Raw genomic sequence first — 22,984 nt, forward strand, 5'->3', positions numbered from 1 at the left:
AGATTAATTTATTTTATTTATTTATATCCCAACTTTATTATTTTACAAATACTCAAGGTGGTGAACATATCCATCACATCTTCCTCCTATTTTTCCCATAACTCATGTGAGGCTGGTGAGAGAGAGTGACTGGGCCAAGGTCATCCAGCTGGTTTTCATGGCTAGCATGGGACTAAAATTCAATGCTACTGCTCCAGGGAAGGCTCGAATGCTGGGAAAGATAGAAAAGGGGAGAGGATGACCACTAACAGCAGGGTAGATATATTCAGATACAGACACAATTAGGGCACAGTTGGAAGGTACAAAGGACCAGAATAGTGACAAATCATACTGGAGGAAAGCTAACTAAATGGTCATTAAGAGTTGACCTCAAATTGATGGCATATAACCATAAGAAGACTTAATTTTTTGGAGAAGTCCATAATGCTGAGAAAGATGGAAGAAAGAAATGAAGTGGGTAACTAGCAGCAAGGCAGAAAGATTCAATTATTGTGATCATAGGGCGCGTTAGGGACTAACTGTCTTGGTCAAAATCCATGTGGTTGGTAGGTTACTACCACCAAATGACTTGGTGGCACATAATCAATCCAAAGAGCCAGCTCTCTGGACAAGTCTATAGTACTGGGAAAGGTGGAAGTAACGGAGAAGAGGATGAAGTAGATGGACTCAGTTACAGGGGTGATAAGTGCATTTTTGGAAGATCCGAAGGACCAGATTAGGGATGGAGAAAATCGATCCCGTTGCTAAGAGTCGGCCACGACTTGACGGCACTTATATCAGCATGAAGAAGCAGCTTATATCCTGGGAAAGGCAGAAGGAAGGAAAGGTGACTCACAGCAGGAAGGTAGACGGCTCAGGTGTCGCGGGCGATGGGGTTCACCTTGGAAAAGAAATCTTGGGGAAAGATCGTCCCGCAGTGGCTGCGTCTACAGGGCAGGGAAAAGTCGTTTCTAATTAAGCGACCCATCAACGAATGAAGCTTTTGCCAGGGTCTACCTGGCTCTGTTTGGCGCTCCTGCCAGCCTCCCGGTCGTCGGCGCCAGCAGCCGGAACAGCGTCTCCCTCCGGGAAGGGGGGAACGCGCGCGCTGGGCGGGGCCTGCATGGGCGCGCGCGCTCCTGCATGCAAATGAGCGGGCGTGAGGTCAGCGGCAGTTGGAAAAGGGAACAAACGGAATGGCCGCCGCGGCTCCCGCTCCGGGCTCCTCGCAGTGCCGGAGCCCACGCTGCACGGCGGAGCGCCGGGGCGTCCGCCGCGAGCTCGACTCCTGGCGGCACCGGCTTATGCACTGTGTGGGTAAGGAAAGCCGGGCTGATCCCGGCGCGGGAGGGCGGACGCGGGGTGAGCATAGGGACTGACCCCCGCCGCCGCTGCGGTCATTCTCCGTAATCGGGCCGAGAAAGGCAGGCGGCCGTTGTCGATCCAGTCTACGCCACTCGGTTCGGCTGCTTGGGCGCCATCCCTTTTGTCCTGGGCGGCCGGACGAGAGTGCGCCGGCCCCTTTAAGAAGGAAAGCCACTCGGCGTTGACGGTTGGGATTTGAAGTTCCCCTCCCTCCCCTCCTCGGTGTTGCCATAACAACGGCTGTTCTCGGTCCTCGCCGTCCGCCCTCCCGCCAGCGTCCGGCGGGGCTCTTGCTCCTCCCTTCTCGCCGCTTCCAAAACTTTCCGGCCTGGAAGCGGATGGCGGCAGCGGCGGTCCAAAGAAGTTCCTGTCCCGGCTCCCTCTCCCTAACGCGGGCGCGCTCTGGCCTTTCCGAGCGGTGGTGGTGGGGGCTTCCCCCGAGTGGATGGGGGGGTAGGCAGCCTAGGAAAGAGCCTAGTCTGGGTCGAGAGCTTCTGCAGAGACGAGCCGCGGGCATTTATGGCTCCCTTCCAGCCCACGGGCTTCAGAGCAAGTAATGAGATCGGCTGCAGAGAGCCGTCCCCGGATGAGAGGGAGAAAAAAACGGATCTCACTTTGCAAAGTTCCGGGTCCAGGGAAAAGTTTTCGTCCAGCAGACTCGGCCAGAATGCAAGGGATGGGGAGCAGGAGAAGGTCATCGTCCTCGGTCTGTAACGACCGTCTCGGTCTCTAGCCGGAAGTCTGCTCTTGTTCCTTTCTTTTTTCCACCTGCAGACTTTTCCCATCCCTCCTACACAATGGAGACGTCCCCACGCGCGTGGCCTGGGGGTTGTGTTTTCATCCAAACGCTCCCCAGGGCGTCCATCCTTGGGCTTATTTAATTGTAGAATGTAATCATGCCCAGCTACACATTAGAGTCTGCCCTTCTAGAGAGCATCATTATTCAGCACTCTGTCCTTCCCCGTTTTCAGAAAAGACAAATTTGTATGGTTTTCAAGAGATATAACTTCCTCCTATATATCTGACTGTGTAGGGTTTCTGGAATGACTTTATGTTGACAAATGGACTCTGCTTTGTAAAATCAGTAATGGTAGTACATCAATTATTTTGTGGCTAAAAATAAACATGCCAGCTTGATAGAATATTGGAAGGTATTAAAATAGCAATAGGATAGGCTTGGGACAGAGCAGTGACCATCTTTTTAGGGGGCTTATTCAAGCTAACAAGTATACAAGGTCTTCTTTTTTTTTGCACATTTTGCAGTTTCTGGGTGGGGTTACATATGTGCCTAAAAATCGCAATATCCCAACTATTGCTTTTAGCATTTACCTATCTAGTAGACTTTTTCTGAAAGAAAGACTACAGAAAGGGGGGAGGGAAGGAATTTTCATTCTCCAATCTGCTTCTGAAGATTTTTATCTCTTGCACAGTATATGCTTCTTAAAGATGAAAGTATAGATTTAGCATTAGAACCAATTCTTTGCAGGATGCAAATTGATGTTTGTATATCTGACATTTTTATTTCAAGCTTTGAAAAGGCATACTATTGTTATTTACAAGCAGAGAAAAACCACTTGTTTATAGTGCTGAATGAGATGTCATATTCCTTTGACAAATGAGATGTGTGAATATAATTCACTGTATATTACTACGGACTTCACAAATCTGGGGAAAAGTTCTAGTTCAAATTGTCTTCCAAGGAATGCTATTTATTAACAGAAGATTTAGAATATATATTTAAAACACGTGTTGGATCATGTCATGATGTTTATTAAGTAAATGGGTATTTTCTGTGTGACTGGTAAATCTTGGTTTTGCAACAAATGATTCATAGCCCCTGATAAAAAATATATTTTGGGGGTAACTTGTCTGCTTCTCAAAGAAGGCTAGCAGTGCTTTTTTACAAATCAGAAATCAAGGCATAAAGTAATCTTGTTAAGCTTGACACCTGTTGATTACTATACATGGACTTGTTTGCTTGGTAACAATAATACCTTGATATTGCTAAAAATAGGAAGAAAGAATTCCATAAAGGGATGTACAACTAGTATATATATATTACTACTTACACAAAAAATTGATGGTAATATGCATGATGAGCCTAATTCATCTTGAAATTCCAATAGGTCTTATTGTGACAGGACTCCCATTTCTGAGTTGTGTTTAATTAGAAAAGCATGAACTAGTCAAATTTGATTTCACTCAGTTTTTGTTTCTCTTCCTGTTAGATCATTTCATTGTATTTTTTTGCTGATAATAAAAATCTTCCAAAATTCATTCACATCTTTGTAATAGTTATTGTCTGTATATGATTTAAGTTTGCACTTTTCCTAGGAAGCAAGTTAGTTAAATTTGTAAACTGAATTTGTCCCTATCTGTTCTGTTTTATATTAATTTCTGGGTGAATAAAAATCTTTTTTTAAAAAAAATCAGATTTTTAAATTTTAAATAAAATTTTTAAATCTATCAAATTTATTTTAAAAAAATGCTTTTGGAGTAGAAATCCAAAGATAGATTTGTCAACATGAAATGGAGATTAGTTAGGTAGCATGAGGCTGTATATTCTGCAATATTTACATTTTTGGTAAACTCGTTCAATGAATGAATCCAAGCTCTGCAAGCTGAGATAACATGCACTGCATTGATGCATTCACACATTTTCACAGTAACCATGAGATAAAGCATAAAACAAAGTTCAGGAACATTCCTTTATCCCATTGTTTTGCAAATTTATGTATACCACAAACTCTATTATTGTTTGAAGAGAAATGCATCTGTACCACCAGGCTCTAAATGTGAGGAGGAAGGGCAAGTAGTAAAAATGAAAGTGAAACCTAAGCAGCTTATAAATATAATATTAAAGAACATAATATTAAAGAGTCATTTCAGATCCATCAGGGCGGTGCCTGTTAGTGGGCATCCACTCACCTGCTGCCTGCCACATCCCTCACCTTGTTTCACTGCCACATCACCAGCCATCCCAAGTGAATGGGTGAGTCAACAGTGGGTGAGAGGAGGAGCTGTTGTGGGACAGAGATGATAGTTGCTCTTTAAAAATTATGATTTAAACCGAGTTGATTTAAATCAAGCCTTTTTACTAGTGATTAAATCATGATTTAAATTGTGATTTAAATCCACTTGATTTAAATCAATTCCATCCTGATTCATTTCACTAATTATTGTTTCTCATTTCCCCCCCTGCATTAGCAATAGCAATAGCAGTTAGACTTATCTACCGCTTCATAGGGCTTTCAGCCCTCTCTAAGCGGTTTACAGAGTCAGCATATCGCCCCCACAGTCTGGGTCCTCATTTCACCCACCTCGGAAGGATGGAAGGCTGAGTCAACCTTGAGCTAGTGAGATTAGAACCGCTGAACTGCAGATAACAGTCAGCTGAAGTGGCCTGCAGTACTGCACCCTAACCACTGAGCCGCCATACTTCTTTTAACCCCATCTTCATTTCCAATAGCTCAAGATTCAAATAGCTTTTTTTTCTATTTGAATGCCTCATTTCCTATGTATAAACTACCTTATAGTCCTATTTATCCTTTGCATCAGTATCTGTTGCCATTTTGTCCTTTCCTATCAAGGAGGTTTGCTTCAAATTCCATTTTTCATCTAACTCCTTTCTCTTTAGTCTGGAAACCTGCATTTTGGTTGATTTATAAAGGTGCACTTTATTTATCGCATAGTATTTTCTATAAAATATTTCAAATTGTGATTGAAGAGTTTGTGAATAAGATAACACAATCAATATTGAGACCTGTGGTTTCATTTCATTCTATTTGTTCTCCAAGTAGAACTTATTAAATCTATTTTATTGCATTATTTGCTTTTATCTGTCTTGAGGGCATAATGACTGATTGTCAATTCCTTACCTTTATTTGATATATTTTTGCATATCTTTAACAATTAAGGCTATAATAAGGAATTACGTTTCTTTAAAATTACAGTGGTATGCTGGCAGCTTATTGAATACTTTGGCTTTTAGATAAATTATATTGTTAAATTGAACTTACATTAAATAATGGACAAATGATTTGTTGCTATATTTGGAATCTTGAAACACTGCACTTACTTTAATGCGTTTCTGCTAAATTTTAAGGGTATGAAAGTTCAGGAGTTTGAAAATTGAAATATTAGCAGAGAGTGCCATTTGATTAAAATAAAATATTGCAATTTTATAGATTTTTTTTTTGCAATCACTCCTCCATTTAGTATAATCTTTAATATACACATCTCTAAAAATCCAAACACCAAAATAAACACAAATGAACCATGAGAAGAAGACAATGAAACTTTGGGAAATAGAGATGTATTATAACAATGTAATTAAAATTTACTTCACCTGAACACACTCTGCACCTCCCCAAGGGAAGTACATCTCACATTTTGAGAAACCCTGGTTTAGTCATTGTCATTTTTTGTTAACATTCAGTCTTCATGGTCTCATGTTATCAAAGGTCCCATGATATAATGAGATTGGTATTATAGTAGATTCTGTGAATATGAGGTGCCCAAACCCTGATGCAGCAAAACAGCTCCAAACTGTAACATTTCTACCACAATGGTTACTGTTGGTATCAAGTTCTTTTGGTGAAATGCTATATTTGGTTCTCACCCAATATACTCCATCTTCCCTGCTCTATCCAAAGCATTGTTGCAGAAGTCCTGGTTTTTATCTGGGTATCAATGAGCAATAAATAAAGTTTTCCTTCTGGCACACCTCCCATGTAGAATCTGATTTGTGCAATTTCCTTCTAATAATACAGTCATGCATTTTAGCATCATAGTAGCAAAGCTAGACATCATGAAATTCTGGGGTTCTGAGAGATTTATTTCTTAATCTTGCAATCTGTTCTTGGGCTGAATTTGCTGGAGTTGCTTGGCCTAGGAAAGTTGGCTATTCTTTGAACTCGTATTTGCAGATAATTTTTCGGACAGATTGATATAATTTGTTTAGCAATATTGTTTGTTTAGAAACAACATTGTTATTAATATTAATGTTGAGACTTTGAAAAAAAAGTGCAGAGAAGAGCAACTACAATGATTAAAGTCTTGAATACTAAAATGTATATAGAACAGTTGCAGGATTTGAATTTGGCTAGTCTAGAAAAAAGAAGGACTAGGGTGGACATAATAGCAGTATTCCAGTACTGTATTTGAGAGACTGACACAAAAAAGAGGAGATCAACTTATTTTCCAAAGCACCAGAGGGCAGGACAAGAAATACAAGGGAAACTAATCAAGAAAAGCAACCTGGAATTAAGGAGAAGGGCACTAACTAACAGTGAAGACAATTAACCAGTGAAACAGCTTGCTGTCAGAAGTTGTGGGTGTTTCATCTCTGGAGGTTTTAAAGAAAACACTGGACAGTCACATGTGAAATGGTCCTTTTTCGGATCGGGTGTCAAAAATGGGGGAGTGCAGGGGGATCATGCCTGCATGTGCCCACACCCATAATACCATGTGCATGTGACCCCCCCTGTGTGCATGTGCACATGCGCACATGACCGGAAGTCCGGGTTGCCCGTAGGCCTCCTGAAACCTCCAGAGGGCGAAGAACAGCCCTATGGATAAACCAGAAATCACCGTTCTGAACTTCCAGGTTGCCTGTATAGCTGTTTTTCGCCCTCCAGAGTCTTCAGGAGGCATCCCAAACTTCCGGTTTGCATGTTGGGTGGTTTTTCGCCCTCCAGAGGCTTCCCTGAAGGGCGAAAAATGGCCGAAAAAGAAGGCTGAAGTCAGCTGGCCAGCACACTCTTGTGCGCTGGAGCTGACAGGGCAACGCTCTAACAAATGGGTCCGCGTGCCACTTGTGGCACCTGTGTCATAGGTTGGCCATCATGGGTATAGTGTATCCTGCTTGATTAGGGGGTTGAATTAGAAGACCTTCAAAAACCAATCTCATTGATTGATTTTTAAATCTGTTCCCAGACTTGGTGGTATTGATAGCCTTATTTCTGAAAGTCTTATCTCCTTTGATCTAGGCATAGTGATACCACACAGCGAAGGAGCAAATAAATGTCTGAGGTTTGAATTAGACAGGCTCCTCCCAGATCCAGATCCTCTCTAATAATGTAGAAATCATCTACACCTGATAAGTCCACCTGAATCTAATTCTAGTATTGGAGGTAGTAAAAATGCAGACATGTTCTTTTTCCAAATGCAGCATTTGCATTTATATTTATAGGTAGTCCTTGGGTTATGATGGTAATTGGGACTGGGATTTCAGCACTAAGGAATGAGGTGATAAATTGCAATACCACATGACCATGTCACTTAGCAACAGCAATCATGCCAATCTGAGTTGCCATAGTTACCAGTGGTAGTTAGGCAAGGGTCCACATGATCGAATCCATTCCTACTTTGGTTGCTTCCAGCTCCAAGCTGTCATAAGGTAAGGGGCAACCTCCTCTTCAACTGCCCCCACATGTCTTCCTTCCCCATCTTTATCCTTTTGGGCATCTTGCACTTTTTCCCCACTGCCTTTGCTTTCCTCCACTCCACTGGACCTGCCACACCAGTTAGCCTTCTATGGATTCCTCTTGATACTGGTACACATCTGGCTTGGCCCTTCATGGTGATTTGGACAAGTGTACATGATCTTCAGAGAAAAGCCTGGCTCAGCCAGCAGCTGCACAGGAAGGTCCAAGCTATCCATATCTTGTCGGCAGCAGGAAGAAGATGATGAACACCAGCTGAGGACAACAGGGCCAGTGGATCAGAGTGGCCAAAAGGGCAGAGATGAGTAAGGAGATAGGTGGGGAGCAATTGAACTGCTCCTGTAGTAATAACTGGGTAAGCTGCCAAAGCACCCACATTTTAATCACATGATTGTGGGGATGCTGTAACTGCCATAATTTCAGGGACCAAGCATAACTACCATCTATTTGGAGTTACTGTAACTTTGAACAGTTGCTAAACAAAAGCTAGTTAAGGGAACTTAACTTTTATTTAAATTACGCAATGGATTACAAAATGTAAATAATGAATGATATCTCTTTATATAGCAACATTGTTGAAATGAAATCAAATATCTGCATGAAGAAAAAGTAAAAATCAATGGAGGTGGATTAACTTTTACAAATGACTGGATGGCTGCAGACATACACACTTTATGATATAGTGTTGGGTTAAAGAGAAGTTAAGAATTCAACACTTTTATTAATTCTGTCCAAGAGTGGACAGGGGAGAGGAGATGGTTCCATGCAAGTGTGGGTAAGCGCATATGTGCAGCTCCATTTGTGCGAACAGTGCACGCCCACTGCTCGCAAAAATGGAGCATGCATGCATGCACTTGGTCCACTGCTCATAGAAATAGAGCGTCTTTTTGTAGACTTCTGCTTGGCATTCAATACCATCATTTCAGAAATTGTTCATCTAAACTGATTCAGCTAACTGCCTAACCACACTTGTAGGTGCATTATAACCTTTCTAACAGATAGAAAGCAGCAGGTGGAGCTAGGTAAAATTACATTGAATATATATTCAATTAGCATAGATACCCTGCAGGGCTGTGTGCTTTCTTTGTTATTATTTTCTCTCTATACCAGAGATGAGTAACCTTTTTGTCACAAGCCGAAAGCGTCCGACCGTGCGTGCGTTCCCACATCCATAATGCAATGCGTGCACGACACAAATACCTGTACACCCTGCGCATGTGCGCGCTCCCTCCTGTGCAACCACGCCGTGCCCCGTTTTGGGCCTAGCAGGTCTCCCTGCAGCCTCCTGGAACCAAATTGTGGGGGGGGGCATGGCTCTGTGTGCGACCTCCTTTCCCCCATGCATGCATCTCCTGCATGTGCCCCACCCCTTACACATGTGTGGCGGAGACCCGAAAATCAGCTGTCCGGCAGGAGGCGCATGTATGCGCAGCAAAGCTGAGCTGGGGCAACAGCTTGCGTGCACGCAGAGAGGACTCTGTGCCATTGGTTCACCATCACAACTGTATACTAATGACTGCATATTGAAGGAGCTCTCTATTAAAGTACAGAAGTTTGCAGATGATACAACAGTCATTAGTTTCAATCAAGACAGTGATGAGTTGCATATAGATGGGAGGTTGAATGGTTGACTCTGTGGATTAGCCAGAATAATTCAGAGCTGAACACTTAAAATTATAGAGATGTGAGTGGATTTTAGGAGGGGTCTTCCTATTCTACTACGTCTTACTATATTAGACAACACAGTATCAACAGTAGAGACCTTCAGGTTTTTGGATTTTATAATCTCTCAGCATTTGAAATGGACACCAAACATTAGAATCATCATTAAAAAGGCACAGCAAATAATTTTCTTCCTGTATCAACTCAGAAAATTCAGACTGCCCCAGGAGCTGTTGATAAGAGTTTTACAGAGGAATTATTGAGTCTGTTGTTTGTACTTCTATAACTGCCTGGCTTGGTACAGCAACCAAACAGACTTCAAAAGATATTTAGGACTGGGAAAAAAAATTCCAACCATCCTGTCTTCCATTGAGCATCTATGTACTACATGGATCAGAAAGAGATGTGAGAAAATATCTACAGAACCCTCATACCTGGACATAAACTGCTTCAACCTTTCCCTTCGGGACATCGCTATAGGGCATTGCATGCTAAAACAACTAGTCATAGAAACTGTTTTTCTTTCATCGCATCACTGCTGAACTAATTTCCATAATACTGTCTTATTTCTATTTATCCATGTAGTAGGCTGTATTATTGGTTTTCTTTTTACAAAAATACTTTTTATTATAATATAAAATATAAAAGAAAACAGTAGGAAAGATGGGGAGGGAAAAGGGAAGGGAAAAAGGAAAAAAGATTGATTTCCAACTCCATTTGATGTAGTAAAATAAGATAATGACATCAAACCTCAACTTTTTACCTTTACATAATAGTATAAACCAGTCATTTCTATAACAAACCTATCTAAATGGTAAAACTCAAAACCCAAAGTTTCTTTCTTTTTTCCACTTCAAGCACAAAGTCCAGAAGTGGTTTCCAAGTACAGTAGAAACAAACTATTTTTTCTTCAGTCAAGGCAGTCAGTTTAGCCATCTCTGCTAACTCCATCAACTTTTTTAAATTCATCCATTTAAATCTTTCAATTGTAAATATGTAAGCCAATGGCAGACACATCCTTCTGATTCTAACTCCTCCTTAGACTTAAGGATAGGACCACCGAAATTAAAAGATATTATTTGACCATGTCCACCAGTCTGACTTTACCATTATTTCTTTTCTTAAAAAAGCTTCCTAGGGCAACACCCAAGGAGGCATCTTCACAGGAAGTCTTGTTTTATATTTACTCCAAATTTTTAGATGGTACATGTAACAAAATGGTTATTAAAATCAACATTTACCTTAAACTTGTTATATCATAAATAACTGCCATCCAAATCTTAATTCATGACCCTCTTAAGTCAAGTAGGCTCTTATTTTGGAGGTTCACCCACTCTTTTAGCCAGATCTAACAGCAAGCACCGAAATACAATTTCAAATCTGATAAACCCAAACTTTCTCTTTCCTTTATATATAATTCTTGGGTATTTCCCCCCCCCCCACACACAAAATATATATATATATATATATATATATATATATATATATATATATATATATATATATATATATATATATATATAAATTTAGAAATATCCCTCTGCCATTGTTTAAATGGAGTGTCAGTAGCAAGTATTGGCAACGTATGAAACAAAAAATACATCTTTGTAATACATTCACAGAAATTCTACCCAATAATGTTAATGCAGTAAATCCTTTTTTTTATTATTCCAAACAGTCACATAATTATTTTGAAACAGTTTTGCATTTGTATTTGTCAATTTTAGTTCCAAGAATTTAACCTTTTCTCAACCTTAAACCTGACTTTTTAGTCAGTATATCACTGTCCTGAGAGGTCATATCCTTAATAAGCATTGTTGTTTTCTGTTTATTTTAAAACCCACTAAAGCCCCAAACTCATTTGATTTCATCAAATATTCTATGTTGTATTTTGGGTTTTGCAAACATATAATCCAAGTCATCAGCAAATGCCCTCAAATTACAAACTTCCTTTTTATATTTATGCTATTTTCTCATTTTGCCTAACATCTCTGTTCGAGACTTCCAACACCAATGTAAATAACAAGGGAGATAAGGGGCATCCTTGTCTTGTAACCTTTTGAATTTCACATGAATTGGTTATATCTCCATTACCTTTGTTTGCTGTGATGTACAAACTACACTAACTGCTTGAATAAAATTCTCCCCAAAAACCATATCTTCCAAAACTAAACATAAAAGCCCAACTAAAATTATCAAAGGCTTCTCTGCATCCAAGAATATTAAAGCTGCCTGTTTCTTGTTATGATTCTGTAAATATTCAATAATGTTGAAAACAGTCCTGACATTATCCCTTAACTGTCTTTTTGGCAGAAACCCAGATATATGAATATATGCCACCATTTCAGCAAAAAGTTTATAGTCATTGTTTAGTAATGAAATTGGTCTATAATTCTTTATCCTTCTGATGTTTTGGGCAATCTTCAGTAATAACACTATATATTAGCTTCTTTCCAAGTTGAGGTATTCCCCCCCCCCCCCGGTAATATATCATTCATTATATCCTTTAATGGCTAAAGAAGTTCATCTTCAAAGCATATACAATATTGGCTTGAAAGGCTATCTGGGCTGGAGCTTTGCCTGATTCATTTTTTAATGGCTTCTGATATTTAATAGGTAGTTATTGAATCATTCATAAGTTGTCTCTGAGTTTGTGAGAGTTTAGGTAACCACTGTCTTAACAAATATTCATCTACTTTAGACACATCTAGCTTTTGCTTTTTGTAAAAGTTGGAATTATGGAAAGACTTTTTGATAAGATCTATTATATTATTACCTTCACAAATTTACTGTCCTTTTTTGCGTCTTCTGCACCATCACCTCAACAAGAAATTAGTTCAAGAATGAATATCATAGGTAGATTCCCAGAGCAATACAGATTTCCTTTTTCTGAAACGTAGTTCTCAGTTCCAAAAAACAGGAATATATGAATTAGGTTCAGTACTTAGGTCGGTCAAGTAGCTATTCAGAAATTAGTAGTTAGAAGCAATGGTAAAGCAAGATATGGAATTAAAACCAGAAAATTTTATTGGCTATTTGAAAGGGAGTACAATATATATTTAATTTTACACATGTTAGCAGCTTCTGGAATTGTATTTGCACAACAGTGGAAAAACAGAGATATGAAAATGAATAAATATTACAATGTGCAGGAATAAATAAATTGACAATTAAAATCAAGAAGGCTTTGAATACTTTTTCACGTGGGATTGGTTTTAGCTATTGCCAACTAACAGAAACAGAAATTAGAAATCCAAAAGTATGAAAGAAAACACCAATTATGTAAGGAAAGGTCACTAAAATGTATGAGGAAATATTTCTAGATCATTATTAATGCGTAGATAACTGTGGGACATTACACACCCATACCCACACAAACTATGACAGTGCCAGGAAAACACCAAAAAAATAAGAATTCCCCTCCCCAAAAGACTGCAAATGAAACCAGTTTTTTTTCCATAACCCTAAGGACAGGAAAGATAAAGCCACTGGAATAAAAACCATCAAGGCATTGTGGGAAATTATAAAGGACAGTGCCAGGAAGCTCACAGAACCAGCAACCACCTCAAAATTACCTAAACAACCAGGGTGAAACACACTAAATCTGGCAAACCTGCCTTGCAGCAACCTGGCCTGCCCATAGAAAAGCAGCCACTTTGAGACACATAAACCTGGTCTGAACACTTAAAAGCAACATATTTCATCACAAAGAAAACATTTGCAAAAAGGAATAACATTTCTTGTAGTAAATATATTTTATAAACAATTAAAAAATAAAAATTCTCTAAAAATAATTTTAAAAAAGATATTCTATAAATAAAAAAATCCTTAAAAACCATTGTTAAGTATTCCGCACACAATAATTTATGCTGTAACCATTGCAAGGTATTCCACCAGCAATAATTTATACTGTAACCATTTCAAGGTATTTTACCAGGAATAATTTATACTGTAACCATTTCAAGGTATTGTACCAGGAATAATTTATACTGTAACCATTTCAAAGTAGTCCACAGACAATAATTTAAAATGAAACCATTTCAAAGTATTCCACACATAATAATTTAAAATGAAACCATTAAAAATATTCTATACACAATAAATTACAATAAAACAATTTAAAAAAATTCTATACACAATACATTTTAAAGTATTGACTGTAGAATTTTTAAAAATGGTTTATTTTAATTTATTTTGGGTGGAATCTTTTTAAAAATAGTCTTAACACAATTAAAAAAAAGAATCCACAAACAATAAATTGAAGTAAACCATTTTAAAATATTCTATACTCAAAACTTTTAAGTAAAATGATTTTAAAAAATTCTATGAACAATAAATAAAATATTATTTTAAAAAACATTAAAAAGAAAAAAAGGGTCACTTACCAGCAGGCAGAATCAGCAGCTCTCCGATGCGATGGATGCAGCAGGGAGCAGGCAGGCAATGAGGCAGCAGGACAGGTAAACTTACCGGACTGGAGGGACAAGGATTGTCGTTAGCTAGGCATGCCGCCTGGGAGGCTTAGCCAGTGAGGTGAGGCGGGGGGGCGCTTTCAGCCACATGGCGTACACCAGCTCGCGGCTTTCACGAGGGAAGGCCTTCAGGCCTTCCCTTGCAAAAGCTAGCCTGCCGCCGCCGCCGCTGCTCACCCGGTTTTGGCCATGTGGCATATGCCAGCTCGCGGTTTTCCCGAAAGCCATAAAAGCTAGCCTGCCGCCACCCACTTTTGGCTGCGTGGCATACACCAGCTTGCGGCTTTTGCTAGGGAAGGCCTGAAGGCCTTCCCTCATGAAAGCTACCCTGCTGCCGCCGCCCACCTGCTTTTGGCCCATGCGGCATACGCCAGCTCGCGGCTTTCGTGAGCTGGCATAAGCTAGCCTCCCACCACCCCTCCTCGCGCTTAGTTACTTATCTGCTTGAAGGCAAAGCAAAACAAAAAATGAAGGGAGGACCCACCACGCTTTTAAACGGGTGTTAGAGCTGGCGGTTTGATTCCAGCCCGCTCACTGATTGACTGGACTTTAGCCAATCAGTGAGCGGTGTGCTGGGCTAGTTTAGTGCAGACGGGCAGGGGAGCGAGCGAGGTGCAACAGCATGGCAAGGACGAGCGAGCAACAGGGCCAGGACAGGCATTCTGGAAGTTACTTCCGGGTCCACCGGTCAAACCTCTCACCGGATCAGTAAATTTCATGAACCGGTTCTCCCAAGCCGGTGTGAATCGGCAGAAACCCACCACTGGTGGAGATCCTGCTCCTTGCTCTCCATTTGCCCAGTGGCTTCAGCTGACCATCCGGCATTTGAGAGGAGCCTCCTGAGAGCCTCAGTGGCTTCAACTGACCATCCGGCATTTGAGAGGAGCCTCCTGAGAGCCTCAGTGGCTTCAACTGACCATCCGGCATTTGAGAGAAGCCTCCTGAGAAAGGGTAACTTCTCCAGGGTGATACAGACCTCGAGAAGATCATCCACAAACAGAATCTACAATTCTGCTTGGACAGCTTTTACTAGCTGGTGCCTTAAGGCTAATATTGTTCCCATTTCAGCGTCAGAACCACAAGTCCTGGAATTTTTCAAGGAAGGACTGGACAAAGGACTGTCACACAACACCATCCGCAGGCAAGTGACAGCTCTTGCAACAGCTTTGACGTGTGGGGAAAGGGAATCTCTGACTCACCTTTCAGTCATTTGGAGATTTATTAGGGGACAGCAAACATGAACCCTCCCATTACAAATTGGATGTATTTGCTTCGGCAGAAGCATCCTTGGACGGAGGGTCCTGCAAAGGATGTATGCAGATATGAGGACATCAAACCAAGCAGCATTCCACCCTTTGATCAGCCAGCTTTACCTTTAGATCAGATTGTGATATTTTGTTTTTTTTCCTAGTTGTTTGTCTTCAATTTGTGCATCACCTCGTATTGCAATATCGATGATCAGAGTTTTTTCTTTTCCAAAATCATGATGTCAGGGGTGTTGTGGAACAGATGTGTCTCTCTGTTTGGATTTGAAAGTCTCACAAGATCTCGACCTCTTCATTTTCGATAACTTTGTCAACTTGGTGTTCCCAGTAATTTTTGCTACAATTGCACCCAAACTGCTGGCAAATCTTCCAGTGTATAATTTTGGTAACTCGTATCATGATGTTGTAGATAATCAGTTTGTGAGATTTTGTTGCAGCCACTGAGAAGATGATTCACTGTTTTATCTTTCTTGTTACATAAGCGATATTTGTTGTTTTTACTGACATTTTTGCAAGATCTAAGAGCTGTTAAGGTAGCATCTGAGTGTATAAGCAGTTCTGAGTAGGGTGGTTTTTGTGAAATCAGGATTTCACCCATAACAATTTGCCTTAACAGCAATTGTTGCACAGTTGTCAATGTCATGTTACATTTCAATCTCTCTGCTACACTCCTCAGTGCTTTTCAGCAATGAGCTCAATTCAACTTTTGTTTTTTCAAACAATTTAAAAACAACCGTATGAAGCAAATGCGAATTTTTTAGCCCTTTTTAGCCAATTCATAGCCACAGTTTGTCTTGTTCAAAATACTTGTTAGTGGTGCCAACAAAAGTACAAATAACAGAGATAACAATGAGTCGCCTTGGAAGATTCCTCATTTGACTTCAACTTTACCAAGCTCTTTTCCATGGGCCATCAACATACCATTTGGAGTATGATGCTCTGAAATATAAAATGCACCTAGCTTTTGGGAAGAAAAACAAGAAAAAAAATCTGCCTTTGCCTCCCAGCAATTTGCCTCCTTGCAGCAAACAGCCCGTTTCAGTTTCAGCACAGCCTGATTAGCCTCCTGACTATTAGTTGTTTCAGGCTGGAAGGATTGCCATAGCCTATTGCCGCCTCTGTGCTCCCCATTTTTGGCCTTTGCATCCCGTTTTCCTCCTCCGTGTGTTATCACATTTTCCTTCAACGTTTCTGAAGTGCTGTTCATGCAAAGCTTTAGTTTTCCATCCATTTAATCTGTCATCCTGCTGTTTTTCCCTATATTCTGTTTTTGTTTCTGTTGTTTTTATAATGTTCTCTGTTTTCACAGTATACAGCAATATTTATGTGCTTTGGTTCACATAATCATTCAAACTTAATTTTTCTTCTTCTACAGTTTGTTGGATTTGCAATAGCCCTCTGCCCCCTTTTCTTTTTGGCAGGTACAACCTGCCGGTGTCACTTTGTGGATGTAAAGCGTGGTACATATTCAAGAGTTTCCACGTTTTTCAGTCCAGGTTTTCCAGTTCAGCCACAGTCCAGTTGATGGTTCTACCTGGATAGCACATCACTGGCACTGCCCATGTATTAACGGCTTTGATTAGCCAGCTGCTCCTGGTGCCCCAGTAGGGGCAGGGATTTTACTCCATACTGTTTATAGTTCCCAAGGCCGGGGGGGGGGGGGGGTGAAGAGCAATTGCAGATTGAAACGATTAAACAGGCACCTCATCTACAAGAGGTTCAAAATGCAATCTCTCCAGTCCATTTTGGAGAATGCGTCCGCGAGGGCGACTTCTTAACATCCATTGACCTGACAGAGGCATATCTCCATGTGCCCATCCTAGTGTCACACCAATGGTTCTTCAGATTCTACTATGCAGGACAGCATTATCAATACAGACCCTTACCATTCGGCCTGTCTTCAGTACCCAGGGTATTTTCCAAGGTTCTGGCAGCACTTTTAGCCAACATCAGGGCATTACCGATCTGAGTACAGTGTTATCTGGACAACATTCTGATTCAGTCCTTTCCCCACCATTGGGCAAAAGAGGATGTACAGGTCACAATCTGGATTCTTCAGGATCACGGTTTTCCCATAAATTATGGGAAGGGTCATCTGACTCCTACCATCCTTTACCTCACCTGGGGCGATCATAAACACTTCTCTATGTGAGGACTACCTGTCACAGGAGTGACAGGACAGCACAAAGTCATTAGTAAATCAAATTTTGGCAGACCGCAGGGTTCCACTAGCCCTTCTCTCAAAGCTCCTAGGCAAAATGGTATCGTGCAATGTGATAGTTCTACTGTCCAGAACCATTACAACGATCAAATTCGCCGCTAAGTTCTTCTATTCTTTGATTTAAGTTAAATTTTAGGTTTTACAGGCAGTCCGTTTTTTAAAAAACAATAAAAGTTTCTCACCAATTGAAAACACTTTTTCTTTCCACATCGTTCCGTTTTGGGGCTGCCCTGACTTTGTCAGTCCTGACTGGAATTTTTATTACCGGCTTGAAGATCTTTTCTTGCTTCTTTCGGAGATTTTGCGATATCCCCGAGATCAGCAAGACGTAATCTTCCTATTCACCATCTCTTCGGGATGATTTAGGTCCGTTGGGACCCTCCAGTAATAAAAGTGTCAACTGTGATCTCAGAGCTTTGAAATTGCACGTCTTGTCATGGTTTCGGCCCCGCCCTCAAAAAGCCTCTTTTCTCCTTGCCACTTGTCTTTCCCCTGAGCTGGCAGCTCTCTCCTCATTTCCCTTTGTATTCCAGCAACCAGGCAGGAGCCTCTTTAGTAACACGAGGAGGGGGGAACAGAGCAGCCAGCACGAGCGAAAGAAGCCTCTTCTTCTTTCCTTGCTGCATGTCTTTCCCTTGTGCAGATAGCTCTCTCCTCATTTCCAGTTTGTGTTGGGCTGTTTTTCACCTTTGTAGGCTTCAGGGAATCCTCTAGAGAGCGAAAAACCATCGAAAATTAGCTGGCCAGCATGCGCATGCACGCTGGAGCTGACAGGGCAACGCCTTGTGTGCCCTCAGAAATGGCTCCGTATGCCATCTGTGGCACACGTGCCATAGGTTCACCATCATGGCACTAGAGTTAGGTATGGCAAAATTAAAATTGAAACTTGAAGCCACTTTGAAGAAAATAAATTTTGATGAAACAAATGGTTTTGTTACATAACAAACATAACTATTTAGAGCTTTGCAATATACTTTGGATAGTATGGCACATATAGCATGAGAAGCTGTATCTATTTTTCAGGGTTTTTAAAAATACAATGCCAGTCCTTCCAGGGGCAAGTTGAGTATTTTATACCAAGTTTATTTCAGTTAGGAAGATCAAATACACACCTCCTTTTACTTTCGGGCCATGTCACTGATTTTTTCTTCACCAGAACCTGCCTAGAATACATATTTCAGTCCAAATACAAAGCTCCCAGAACTGGCTGTTTTGTACCCAGAATGTTTTGTACATCCATATTACTTATATATTCAGATTTTTAAAACAGAGAATTTGGAAACCCTAACATTTTTATTTATTATTTACTATTTGGGTTTATATGCTGCTTTAACACAACTTGCTTCTAAGTGGCATACATTCCAGTTCAGTACACAGGTTTTTTAAAAATAGTAAAAATGTTACACTCATATAACAATACATAATCGTATCACACTGAAGAATACATGTAATAAAATAAAACACTGTCTGTAAAGCAAGATCCTAGTACTTTCCTAAATATTAAAAGACATATTAAGAAAATTAGACTGATTATATGAATTTTAGGTTAGTAAAGTCTCTCTTAAGTTAATTGTGGCTACTAATTATCTTGTGGTTAGCCCATATAGTTTTCTTAGCTATAGTGTGATATAAATATGTTGCCAGATCTCATGGGGATGGTGGAAAGTTGTCTAGAAAGATCACATTTAATTTAAAAAGACATTATTATTTTTTTAAATCTGGTACTTTTTCATTATTTTCATTTTCAAAAAATAATTATGTAGGAAATTGAAAGAGCCGAGAGAGAGAGGGGAGGGAGAGAGAGATTGGTATGAATTTTAGACTAATTATATCTGAAGTGCCAGAGTCCAGACAGCTACTGGACGATGCAAAGTAAATTTCTCATTGTCATTTAGTGTCAGATTGGTTGTCTACATTTGTTGGCTTTTGGCCATAGAGGGCAAAAATAATGAGAATTGTTAGTCCAGAATATCTTGGGGAACATGAGAAGGCTAATCTTAAAGCATGACAGTGCTTCCTGCACAAAATAGAAAACTGCAATAAATATAATTATTTTGATTGGCTGGAAAACTCTGATTAATTTTAACTAACTTTTAAATACAAACTCCTAACTTCTTCTCCAATTACAAACTCATGGAGAAGAAATAAAACCAGTATAATTACAAAGATGAAAGGGGAGTGGTTTGCAATCAGACTGCAATTTCCACCAGATGGAACTCTAACTCTAATGGATTGTATTTCCTTGGAATATGTTTTTACATGAAGTAGAGTTAAAAGGTGAATCAGGTGCTATCTGTCTGAAATTAAGCAATATTCAAAAAAGCTTACTGGAAATAAACTATTCAAAATAGAAATAAGTAAGCATAGCCTTTGTGTTTCTTTAGATTACAATTTGAGGAATAACAATTTATTTAAATCTTTAGAAATAATCCCAAGCATAAACCCCAGGACAACCAATCAAATAAGGAGGTAGAGAGTGATGGGAAGGAAGAAAAACTCAAGATACAAATTAGGAGGTCTAGGAAGCATATACAGCATCAGCCATAAAGGATTCAGATTCCTATACAACAATGCTCAAAGTTTGGGGAACAAACAGGGACACTTGAAGTACTAGTACACAAAGGCACATATGATAAAGTTGCCATTACTGAAATTTGGTGGGATGAAATGCACAACTGGAATGTACTGATAGAAGGCTATAAACCAAAAAAGAAAAAAATCTAACAAAAGAGGAGGTATTATGTGTAAGAGATCACTACATCTGTACAGAAATGCATAAAACCAAGAATGAAAGCCTCCTAGAATGCATACAGATTAATATAAAAAAGAAGTCCGTTGCCATGCTATAGGTATATACCACAGGCCATCCAACCAAGCAGAAGTAGATGAATCTTAAAAGGGGAAAACAACTCAAGAAGCTTGGGAAAGTCTAAAAATATTATTATAAAAGCCCAGTTCAACACAATAGCACTGAAAAAGAAAAGAAATGTTGGTCCTACCTGAGACATTGCTTCTCAGTGGGTTGCAGGAGGGTCCAGGAATGGAATTACGTCCTTATCTGCCCAGAGACTGAATCATAATTGTAGCCGCACCTCTCTGATTCTCTTCTTGGCTCTAGTTTCGACAAGGCTGCAGCTGTGTAGAAATGACCTGATAAAAGAACCTCCCCATCAGTAGGACTATGGACCTACTGTCTATAGGGTGGGTTTGGACCCTCTTGCAACCCACTGAGAAGCAATGTCTCAGATAGGACCAACATTTCTTCTCCAGTATTGGTCCAGGAAGGTCCAGGAATGGGGCATACCAAAACTGGTGTCCCAAGGGTAGGGAACTGACTGGTCCGGAGTTCCTGATGTAGTGTGCACCTTTTGAAGTACCCTTCGTCTGAAGGATGCCTTGGCAGATGCAAATGCGTCTAGCCTACAGTGCCTTATGAAGGGCAATGGTGAAGTCCAGATAGCTGCCCTGCAGATGTCCTCAATAAGAGCTTGTGTGGCTCACGCTGCTGAAGTCGCAGCACTCCTGGTAGAGTGGGCCGTAATCCCACTCGGCACTGGCAATCCCTGAGCCTTGTAGACTCGCGCTATGGATGCCCAGCCAACGGCCTGTAGTGGAAGGGGTGACCCTAGATCCCAAGGTTGAATCTTGAAAGGAGACAAAGAAAGCCTCCGTTCTCCTGAGAGAAGCAGTCTGCTTTATATAGATACGGAATGCCCTCCTAACATCTAGCCTCTGCCACATTTGTTCTCTATCATGGGAAGGTAAAGGTCAGGAAGGATAATCTGCTGAGCTCTGTAGAAGGGAGCATTGGCCTTTGGAATAAAGGAGTCCAGACAGAGCACAACCATATTTGGTTAAAATATGCAAAGGTCTGCCCTGACTGAAAGAGCTCCTAGCTCTGAAATGTATCTAGCTCAGCGGTTCTCAACCTGTGAGTCGCGATCACTTTGGGGGTTGAATGACCCTTTCAGAGGGGTCACCTAAGACCATCGGAAAACACATATTTTTGATGGTCTTAGGAACCGAGACACCTGCATGTCAGTGTTTGGAGCCACGGGAGCGGCGGCGGCTGGCGCTGCCTTGCGAAAGGGAGGGGCTACCTGACAAGAGCGGCGGCGCAAGGACAGCCGTCGCCCAGCCAATTGCAACACGAGAGGCACCGGTGGGCGGATCGGATGCTTGATAAGGGGAGGGGGAAGAATGGAGCACCTGAGCTCTGGCAAGGCAGCACCCTGAGAGGTGGCCGGGCCAAGCTCAGTCTCCCAGTGGGGAGGGGAGGAGATGCTGGGAAGCAGGAGCCGAGATCCGAGGCGGGAAGTATGGCAACAATCTCCCTTCAGTCCACAGCCTCCTCCTCCTCCAAGATTCGGAAGTTCACGCGGGCGCTCTGCAGCAGCTGGCTCCAGACGTTCGGGTGTTCCCTTTTCTGTAAAAACCTCTGTCCATTCACAAGGAGACCCACCTTCATTTCCTTCCCACAATATCTATGAATGAATGAGTGGTTGGAAAACTTGGGAACGAGAGGATTTCAGGAGTTATGGGGCGGAGGGGAGAAAAGGTGGCCATCACAAAACATCTTCACCAGCTGCTTTGAAAAAAAAAATAAAACACTACATCTTTTTAGTTTTACGTTTACGTCTGTTAAGACCTGGCTGTTCCAGCAGGCCTAGGGCTGCTGATCTTGATTGACCTTCAGCCCCATTAAGAACGAGTGCATGTTGTGTCCTTTTTTAAAATTCGTTCTGTCTTATATTTTAAATTTTTTAATATTTTTTTTTATGTAAGCCGCTCGGAGTCCTCCGGGATTGGGCGGCATACAAATCCATTAAAATTGAAATTGAATTGAAGTTTTAAGTTTCCATGCTTAGAATAGAATGGAATGGAACAGGAAAATGGAATAGGATGGGAATAAAATAGGAATAGGATGGAATAGAATAGAATGAAATAGAAATGTTTATTGGTGAAGTGTGATAAGACACACAAGGAATTTGTCCCCAGTGCACCAACTCACTGTGCATATAAACAGCAAGTAATAGGTCATAGGACAGGTTATAATAATAGTTACAATCATTAGTTATCTATTAGTTGTGACAGAGAGAATTGAAAAGAGATTGGAGAATATGGAATACAAAACAGAAAAATTAGATGGAAAAACTGAGGATGTTTATCAAACGAAGAATGTGGAGGACAGAGTTTAAAAAAATGGAAGAAAAAATGAGCAAAGAGATAAGAAATCTGTGGATACTGACAACAAAGTGAGCGTGGTTGGTAATGGAAAGAGTGGAATATGGAAAGGGGAGTTAGATGGATTGGAACTCTACCCCAGACTTCAAAGCACAGAAGAAAAGAGAGAAAAATTGACGGAGATACGGAGATAAATTTTGACAAGTACCAGTAATAACCAAAGATAAGCTGATGGAAAGAGCAGATGCTGGGTTTCGAGCTTTTACGAGATACGAAAGGAACAACAGGCTACGAAGAGAGGTTCACACAAGATTTATTAAGAAAGTAACTAGAATATTAATGCTACAAATGGCAATAGATATAAGACTGCACTATTACTGGAAAGATACA

At 40.7% G+C, this 22,984-nt stretch overlaps 1 protein-coding gene across 4 annotated transcripts in view; it reads left to right on the forward strand.

Moving 5' to 3' along the window:
• The first annotated feature begins 1,143 nt into the window (after nucleotides 1-1,143).
• LCORL (ligand dependent nuclear receptor corepressor like) overlaps nucleotides 1,144-22,984 on the forward strand; it is a 92,766-nt gene continuing 70,925 nt past the window's right edge. For 3 of the 4 annotated variants that reach the window (XM_032223898.1, XM_032223900.1, XM_032223901.1), the window contains exon 1: nucleotides 1,144-1,296. In XM_032223898.1, coding sequence (XP_032079789.1) covers nucleotides 1,176-1,296 — 121 coding nt within the window. In that variant the 5' untranslated portion in view covers nucleotides 1,144-1,175. The remainder of the gene's footprint in view (nucleotides 1,297-22,984) is intronic. The other variant, XM_032223899.1, reaches the window with a different exon arrangement.

Source organism: Thamnophis elegans, chromosome 9 (assembly GCF_009769535.1).
Source record: "Thamnophis elegans isolate rThaEle1 chromosome 9, rThaEle1.pri, whole genome shotgun sequence".
NCBI classification, from domain to species: Eukaryota; Metazoa; Chordata; class Lepidosauria; order Squamata; family Colubridae; genus Thamnophis; species Thamnophis elegans.